At 38.4% G+C, this 9,818-nt stretch overlaps 1 protein-coding gene across 1 annotated transcript; it reads left to right on the forward strand.

The window, feature by feature from the left end:
• Nucleotides 1-3,563: 3,563 nt before the first annotated feature.
• On the forward strand, nucleotides 3,564-4,592 carry LOC146972612 (chemerin-like receptor 1). The gene has a single exon (XM_085803402.1). The coding sequence runs from the start codon at nucleotides 3,564-3,566 to the stop codon at nucleotides 4,590-4,592; it is 1,029 nt and encodes a 342-aa protein (XP_085659528.1).
• Nucleotides 4,593-9,818: the final 5,226 nt, after the last annotated feature.

Consider the following 9,818-nt stretch of genomic DNA (forward strand, 5'->3'; position numbering starts at 1 on the left):
ATCGTCAGATATAACAACCATCCATGGTATGAAACACTCAGAACAGAATCATATGTTTAGAACACATATATAGAGGAAGATGAACATATAACTAGCCTGTGGCAACATATGTCACCTGTCACATCAATATGTTACAACCTATACCTACCTACCTACCTATCTATCTATCTATCTATCTATCTATCTATCTATCTATCTATCTATCTATCTATCTATCTATCTATCTATCTATCTATCTATCTATCTATCTATCTATCTATCTATCTATCTATCTATCTATCTATCTATCTATCTATCTATCTATCTATCATACTCCACCGGAAGAGCAAAACTGGCTTACATTTTTGCCATTCTGAAAAAGGTGGATATTTCTGAGTGTATTCTCCTACTGTGAACTGTTGGACGACAGTTTGTGTCCTTTGTGATCATGTGACCTCTTTAATTAACTTCCGAGCCATGATCATGCATTATTTCATCCTTAAGTCCATACAATGCAATTTATGTATAAACATGTCTAATCAATTTGGTTTGTAATATATTTGATTTCTAGAAAAATCCCCTAGCACCAAGACCTCCAAGATGAAACCCATAGAAGAAGGGATGGAGGACGACGTGTTCAAAGACCCCGCTCCCTCTGAGTCTCAGTGTAAACCCGGCACGTCCACTGAGGAAGTGTAATGTGGTGTAATGTAGGTGTGTGTGTCTGCTTCACAACCTTGAGCCTGATTGACCACCAACATGACTGATACTAATCTAGAGGTCAGATATGTTTGTGTTCATGTGGGAATTGGTGTCTCGTTTATTTACCCTCTGTAAAACACAGAACTTTGATGTAGTTTTATGCTCTAAAAATGAATCATTTCCCCTGCTCTATAGACTGAAAATAAAGATGGTTGTAGCCTCACTAGGGAGGTAAAGGTGTGATCAGTCTGCATTTGTGTGAGTGGAGCGCCCCCCTGTGGTCACAATGTGCAATCTTTGCTTCAGGACCTCTGAGAGAGAAATAAAACCTACCAAAGGGAAAACAAACTTCTATTCCAGAGGCTGTTTCTGCTTTTGTTATGTCTGGAGACATCAATATAATATTGACTTTATAGAAAAGACTTGAAATAAATGTGTTCATTTTGTGTGAAGATTTTTCTATCATTTTTTAATTTAAGTAGAATTATCACCTCCGATAACTTTTAGGATTTTACACAGGAATCAGTAATATATTAAAGAACTTGTGAGATTGTTGGTGTGTGTAATAACCATACTGTATGTATATTCTCTGTGCAGTCACTATCTTTTGTTACTTTTTGTCTGTTCAGTTATAACACACCAAGATAATTAAATGTATGTTTTATGGATACTAAATTGTATCACACAACTGCAACTATTCTTGTGATTTCTGAGAGCATCTTTTACATTTTTATTTTTTAGTCAAGTCTGAAATAAATAGTCTTGACTGTGGTTGTTGGTGATTTAGTCATCAATTAGTAAATTAGCATAAATGAAGCAATAAATCATGACAAATGCACACTTCAATTTATGAGAAACTGGAGATGATTCACATTATATCAGTAAACTGTGGTACCCACATGCGACATACATCCAATTAAAACCTGGCAATGCTTTTGTTTCACACATAATGTTGTGAAGTTTGACTCTGACTGAGTCTGCGTTTGTGTCCAGCCTTACACTTCAACCCTGACACAAATACGTTACAGACACACGGACAAACATACAAACAGTCGACAACAGGAAATGACGTGCCACGATGATACATGAATGTATCCTCCTCCCCCTTCCCCTCCCCTTATCTTTCCTCTATTCTCCCTTCTCTCTCTTTCCCTTCTTTTCCCCCCATCTTTGATTTTAATTTAGGGGTGATCGAGCCTTGGATCGCAACCAAACCAAGAGGCGGGTGCTGGTCCACTGCAGATCTTCCCACTATGCCTATCCACCCCCCCCCACTCCAAGGTACTTGTATGACTGAACCCACTCAGTGTCCACCCCGTCCACAGTCACAGGCTTAAAGGATCTCTTGGACCTGCCAAAGTCAATAATCATTTCTTTGGTCTTTGATGTATTAAGTAACAAGTTGTTCTTGTTGCAACAGTCCATGTGAACATCCCCACCAGGTCCCTGTGTTCATCTTCCTGTCCCTTCTTCACGAATGCCACGATGGCCTTATCGTCAGAATACTTCTTAACATGGCAAGATCCAGATTTAGATGTCAAATCCGCAGTGAACAATGTGAAGCGGTAAGGTGAAAGCACAGTACCCTGTGGTACCACTGTGTCTGACATGAAGTTCCCCAGCCTCACATACTGTGGCCGCTCTGTAAGATAGTTATAGACCCACAACATCATGGTTGGATCTGCACCCATCTTCTCCAGCTTGACTCTCAGAATTCTGGGTTGAATTGTGTCGAAGGCACTGGAGAAGTCAAGAAACAGCAGTCTCACATATCGCCCAGGCTCATCCAGGAAGGAGTAAATCCGATGCAGCCTGTAGATGATTGCATCGTCCACCTCAATGTTCTCCCGGTATGCAAACTGCAGGGGGTCCACTGAACGCTGGGCTTGTGGTCTCAGGTGGTGGAGTTGTAGTTTCTAGTAGTAGGAGTCTTAATAATAAGAGAAGTCAGGGCTACTGGTCTGTAGTCCCTGATTCCTGCTGGCCTTCTCACTTTGGGATCTGGCACCAGGCACAAAACCGCTGATGCATGTTACTGTCGTGGACAGTTTTTCATCAAGCAGTCTCTGCATTTACCTCTAAAACAACTCAGTCTCATAATGTTCTGTTATTATCTCATAGCGTGATGAATGTGCAGGTCACAACTTGTCCACCAGAGCGTTTTGGAGTTGTTTGGAGTTGGATTGTGTATTTGATGAGTTTGATGAGGGAAACCAAGAAATCCCATTAGCCTCCGTGGTATAGGTCTAAGCAGCTCGCGGCTCTGCTCCGTCGTTCTAAAAATAGCTTGCACCGACAATTAACGAACCAACTCCCAAGACTATAGGGATTATGGCAATGGGCCAAATTGCCAAAATGTTGAACTATCCCTTTAATTGTGTGTGAAATGATCTGACCAATTTAGAATGAGACACATTGATAATAAGACATCTATGTTATCCTCACAAAAACTGTCCTTTTTTTTCTTCTTGTGAAACGCTGTTACAGTCCCGCCTCCCTGTGGTTTCAACATTAGATAAATTAGATTTCAACCCTGACGGAGTTCAGTCTGAGTTACCACAGCTGAAGACATAACCTCATCCCACTGATCAACTTTAAGAAAGGTAATTTTGCTAAATGTTCTCCTTTGAATTTACATGAATTTAAGATGAATGTGTACAGATTGTATTGAAAAAATAAGATAATGAAAGCATCAGTGACAAATACAGACAGATACTATGACAGATAAACAGATACCGGATGGTTATGGTATGTCTTTAAAAAGAGAAACGATTCGACTACTCTCTAAACTTATGTAATTAAAGGCAGTGCATCAAAGTTGTTATTAAGATTTAGAAATTTTTTTTCATGTTTCTGTCACAGGCTATAGGTTCAAGACAAGGATGGAAATCAATAATTCAACAGATTTTTCTGATGGAAATGACTCCTTAAATGGTTATGATGATGACTACATGTATAGTGATGACCTTGATGAGCTGACAAAGTCTCTCAACATCTTGTCCATCATTGGTTATTGTCTGGCCTTCGTTGTTGGTGTGCTGGGGAATGGAGTGGTTATCTGGTTGACCGGGTTCAAGATGAAGAAAACAGTTAAAACAGTTTGGTTCCTCAACTTGGCTGTGGCCGATTTCCTCTTCACAGCCTACCTGCCCCTGAAAGTGACCTACATAGCCCTGGGTTTCCACTGGCCATTTGGCAACTTCATATGCAAAGTTGACGGTGCTGCAACCTCCCTGAACATGTTTTCCAGTGTCTACACCCTGGTGGTGATCAGTGTGGACAGATGTGTATCTGTTGTGTGGCCTGTTTGGGCCCAGAACCACCGAACTGTACGCAAGGCGTCCTATGTGAGTCTTGGTGTTTGGGTCCTGGCTCTGATTTACAGCACTCCATACTTCATCTTCAGGGACACAGCGCCATCGTTTCTTAATGAAGAGATTATCTACTGTTTCACTAACTTTGCTCTTTCCACTAATTCCACACAATCTGTGTTTGAGTTGTTGCAGTTTCGTCATCAGGCCTTGACCATCACCCGCTTCTTCCTTGGATTCCTTCTCCCCTTCACTGTCATTGTCTCCTCTAATGCTGTGATGATCCATCGTCTCAGGAGGAACCGCACCCTGGCCAATCGCTCTAGACGCCCCTTTAAGATCATTGCTGCTGTTATTATCACTTTTTTCCTGTGCTGGGCTCCCTTTCACATCATGTGGTTAATAGAGTTGTTTCATTTTACAATCAGTCCAATATTCGACTATGTTCTCACTATTGGTATCCCTATAGCCACCACCTTGATCTATCTCAACAGCTGCATTAACCCACTGCTGTATGTGTTCATAGGCAAAGATTTCAAGGATAAAGTTTGCAAATCCATCCTGAATAATTTGAAGACCGTCTTCCAGGACGAAGAATGATGATCTTGTGCTCACACAGTTTTCAGTCTTTCGCTGTGCAAACAATATTTTCTCACTGTGTGTGTGGCAACATCACAGAATCTACTTCCTTTGCCTATAGCCACCGCAAGCTTTGATAAACATGTTACTAATGTGTAAAAATACTTCTGTCAGCCTTGTTATATAAACATATGTTATTGACTGTACGATATTATGTGTAAAGTAGAAGCTGTACTTTAAACTTAGCCTGGTTTGATCATTCTTTTGCCACATTTTGTTTGTTTGTTTTTCTTGAGGATAATAATTACTATAATGTCTCTAGCCTCCATTCTCAGTATTTACAGGTTCTGCTGTGATCTGACAATGTTAATGTATATGTGGTGATTTTGTAGGTACATAAGACATCATATTTAGCTTGTTGCAATTTAATCAACTTTGAATTAATTTGTCAAAACAGTAGGCCCCTACATGTTGTATGACTCTGATACTTTTAATATTTACCTGTCTTTAATCAAATAAAAACATTGTACTGGTAAAATGATCTTGTTTTTCTTCTTTTTTGGTTTGTTGACTACCATGAATTTATCACTTTTATCTCAATCACATCTAGACTGCAGATGTGAATATTGTGACATGAAACTATTTATAAAAACTTATTTGTAATCTATTTTGTGTTTTATTGCATCACATGATGTTGATTATTATTATGAACTTCTTTATTAATGTAAATTTACCAGCAGACAAAGCTGTTGTACAATATAATTTCAAAACTATGTGCTGCAGACCCAGGACCAAAGCTTTATATGGAAATAAAGTAATTTTTTTTTTACCAAATCTTTAACATCTTTTCCTTAATTGTGCAACTTTTGAAGTAAATTCTTTCGGGGAACATAGGACCCTTTTTGGGGAAAACAGGGAACATAGGACCCTTTTTCAAAAAAGAGGAACATAGGTACACTCCCGAAATAGGCTACATATATGTCTATGGAAAACCGACCTCACTGTGGAAAAAAAAGTAGCATTTTAAACTTTTTTCTTTTTTTTTTTTTTTAACATTCGCAGCCGGTGTGAAAGGATTCATAATGAAAACCAGCGTTTGAAAAAAAAAAAAAAAAAAAATTGACTATATACTATAACCAGTAGTGGTGGGAAAACACTGATGTTTGCTCAACTGCCCAGTAAAAAAAAAAAATAGCACCTTTCAACATTTCAGTGGAAATCTGACTTTTAAATCTAAAGAGGAAGGAACATGCAGATAACAGAGACTTGTGAAAGGCATTGTGGCAACACTATACTTTCTAAACCGTAACAAATTTGATCTTTGAATATGTTGGGTGAGGTTTTCATATAAGCCCTCTTGGGTTTCATACCTCCCCTTTGCACATCCCAGTAATGTTGATTGTTCATGTTGTTTATTTATATGATATTGTTTGTGCTAAATAAAATAAAAAATAAAAACTATGTTATGCTACTTTAGATTTCTTTTACTTAGATCTACAAAAGCAGCATTCTCTGTGGTTCAAGTGGACAGTGGCAAAGACGGCATAGCCCACAAAATAGCTTATCAACCCTCAAATCGTATAAAATGCTGCAAATACTGTGCATGTTCAGATGTCAGTTCAAACAGTAACAAAGATAAATTATCTTCTATGGTACATCAGGCATAGCTCAATCCACATGATGTAGCTGGACCAGTGGTAGACAGTCGTTCAGGGATTCATGTTGGGCAGTGTGGGATGGCAGCTTAATTTATGCAGCAATTGCATTCCAGTGCGCATAAAAAGGGCTGTACCCACCACTTGAGTGTGCACTAATGTGAAAACAGCCGAAAATTGACAAAAATACATCTCACCCATGTGAGGTTCTCCATGGAGTCGTTGAAGACTAAACATCCTGAGGCACTTTTAATAATATCAGGAGACGTAGGCTATTCATATTCGTAAATAAATAAACTCACATTATATGATGTGTATAGGCTATATAGGCTATTTATATTTCTTCTTATGACGTTGTCTTAATCATAATCTTAATCATAGTCTATTAGACATAGGACTTTTATTGATCATTTATTTTTTGTCTTTTTTCCCTATACTCTTTAGGTATATGCATTTTTCACAGTTTCATATAAAATTGAAATAATATGATCTTGATCACTCTGCTCTGCTGTAAGCCGAGGAGAAAACTTTCCTTGTATCCTACAACCTTTATCCAATGAGGAGAGAGAACGGCATAAAGGGGCGGTCCTCTCTGTGTGTGCAGCCAAGGGATGCGCGTGAATGTGGTGACGTAGGGACGAGGGCGGGGACTGCTAACTCCATCGGCTGACAGGAAGTTAGCCAAAACCACCGGATCGCTTACTTCTGCTTTAATACAAATGTCAACAACAAAAATATAAAAAATGTATTATATTCATGCAAAACATCACCAGACAACCTTAAGTAGTGTGGCGTCCCCAGTGGTGGGCTGGTGCCATACCGCTGGTCACGCCCTCCTGATTAAGGCCTGCCGTATAAAGCCAGGCCTGCTGATTGTGATCTCTCTCTCTCCTTTTCCCCTCTCCTGCAGGTACCGGTGACAGCGATGCAGTGTCCTAAGTTTACTTTGTTGCACCTTTGTGTTATGCACCTTACAACACCCCACACACACACGTCTCACACTCACACAACATGCTCTACATACCTATTTACTGACACTCACACCCCATGATCCGGTCCTTTGTTGCAATATATTATTATTCATTGTTAAATAAACATTTGTTAATTGTTGCCACGGTGGTCTCTCCCTCTTTGTCATGGCTGTAAGAGCCAGGCTGTGACAGCCTATTCTAAATCAGAAAATGTGATTCATTTTCATGGATATTGTCACTACTCTCTCAAGAATCAGTGATTTTAACTACAGTTTTTCTCGATTGCTAAAACACTAAACTCTATTGTCTGAACCAAATTCTCAGTTGCCTGAACCCACTGATTGAATCAGTCACTCTCTTTTGGCAAAACCATCAGCACTTTTCACCTGTTTAGACACAACTTACCAACACATTTTCATTGTGATGCACCTGTGTTGCATAAAGCTGAGCACAGGTGGCAAAAGTCAAACACAACTAAAGCACAAGTTTCACCGGTTGAACACAACAACTCAAAATTGATCACACTTGTGTCCAATGATGTGAAGGGACATATATAAGCCAGTTCAGGATGAAGTCCTGTGGCCTGATCCAGTACAGAGAAATGATGCTGTGGCTGAGTTGTGCACTTCTCATTTCTATATTTTTGTACTTTATTTTTACGTATTTGCATACAAGATTTCTGTTTGTCTTTGTAATGTACAAGTGCTACGTGTAAAATGCACCGGATTTCTGGTTTTTGTACTTTTTTTTTTTTTTTTTTTTTTTACAGTACTAGTGCTTACAGTAAATGCACAGGTTTTTTGTTTTGCAAGAGGAGAAGATGAGAGATGACAGGGTGAAGGAAGAGAGGTGAGGGAGGGAGGGAGGGATGACCTGGGAAGAAAAAGAAGAAGGAAGGAAAAGGGGATGAAATGGACGTGGGGAGGGAGGGAGGGAGGAGGGTGAAAGAAAGGGAAGGAGAGAAGTGCTACAGTGTAAATGCACAGGTTTTTTGTTTTGCAACATGCATTTAGCTACACTGAACAATAAACATTTATTTCTACAGCTTCATGTGCTGAGCATTGTGTTTTCTATTTTTCTATGTCGTGTTTAGTGTTCTGCTCAGTAGTGTTTTTAATTTTGATTGACTCGGGGCACGATTTGACAACATACCGTAGTTCAGTTTTGGGCACAGATTGAACTGTTTTGAGGTGAAAGTTTGGTTTTGCAAGATCTGAGGTTTTGTGAATGTAGCTTGAAAATTGGGGTTTGTGTTCACAGTTTAGAGAAAAGGAGAGCAGCTTTCAAGAAATGTGTCTTAGCAATCGAGAAAAACTGTAAAACAGTAGGGTGAATTCAGGTATATTTTTGTATATTTTTGTAAATTCATTTTCTGAGCCATTTTTTGTCATCAAGATTAATAAATAACCCAACAAATGAGATATGTCTGGATTCCTCTAGGTGTCTGCATTCTTTATGTGAAACACCTATGTGCTCAAATTCTTTTGTGAGAGCACAGCACTCTATTTTAAAGGTTTTGACACAAAACTATTTTTTCGCAACTTGTTTGGTAAATTGGGACAGTAGGTTTGGTAATTTGGGACACAGGCTTGTGCAATGGGATATTGCATGGAGCTGCAATTACATTAAAAAATACATGAATAGATTGCTTATTTATGTATATTAGGCCTATAGCCTATTATTTTTATGTTGTGTATTGTTTATAATCTCGTGATTTGTAACCAAATCAACCAAATATACGAATTATTTCAACAAACAGCAGATTTAATAGCCTAAAACATATTGTGAGCAGACTATTGACCTCAGGAGAAGCAAGCATGTTTTTAAAAATACATTTATTTTTATATTTTGTTAAATATAAATATATAAAATAAAGATAACTCATGACATAATAAGAGATAAAACAATCTGACCTATTTTTGAACGTCACTTCACATATTCCACATTAACCGTTTTTTTCCCTATATGTGTAAGAATTTCTCACTTTTAAGCGTGTAAGATATGACTACACTATTGAAATATTTCAATATAAACCCAGACACACTGTCCCAAATAACCTGAACATGCTGTCCCAAATTACCATACCACTATTGGTAATTTGGGACAGCAAGAAAATGTCCAAATTAAGAAAATGTAAACATCCTCACAAACCAATGTTTGTTTATTTTACTAGGCCTACACCAATGCATCACACATCTTAATATAACTTTCATACCTACAATAAATTAGTCATACAAATGTAATAGCCTTATATTAAATTCCAACAAAAGCACATGCCGTTTTGCTTACCTCCTGATATTTGGGGTCAGCGTCCTGTTTGATGCTGACCACACCCCCCTGTGTGATGTCACCCAAAATATTTTATGTGACTTTTAATGTAGACATCCAAAGGAATGTATCAGCACCTTTAACTTTGCCATAGCCCATTCAAGGCAAGTGGAAGCATTGTTTTTCCTTATCTGTCCCAAATTACCTGATGTCCCAATATACCTGAATTCACCCTACTGTTCTGTACATTATTGTTATTATTAAAGCAACAAAAAAAAGAAAAGGAAAAAAAAAGGAACAAGTAGGCTAGGCTAGGAACAAGAACTACAAAACCCACAATGCATCGAGCGCGG

This window comes from Trachurus japonicus, chromosome 16 (assembly GCF_045865225.1).
Source record: "Trachurus japonicus isolate A0001 chromosome 16, Traja_1.0".
NCBI classification, from domain to species: Eukaryota; Metazoa; Chordata; class Actinopteri; order Carangiformes; family Carangidae; genus Trachurus; species Trachurus japonicus.

Bases quoted from the DNA above. Each gene is read 5' to 3' on its own strand.
- LOC146972612 (XM_085803402.1), top strand. From the start codon at position 3,564: ATGGAAATCAATAATTCAACAGATTTTTCTGATGGAAATGACTCCTTA.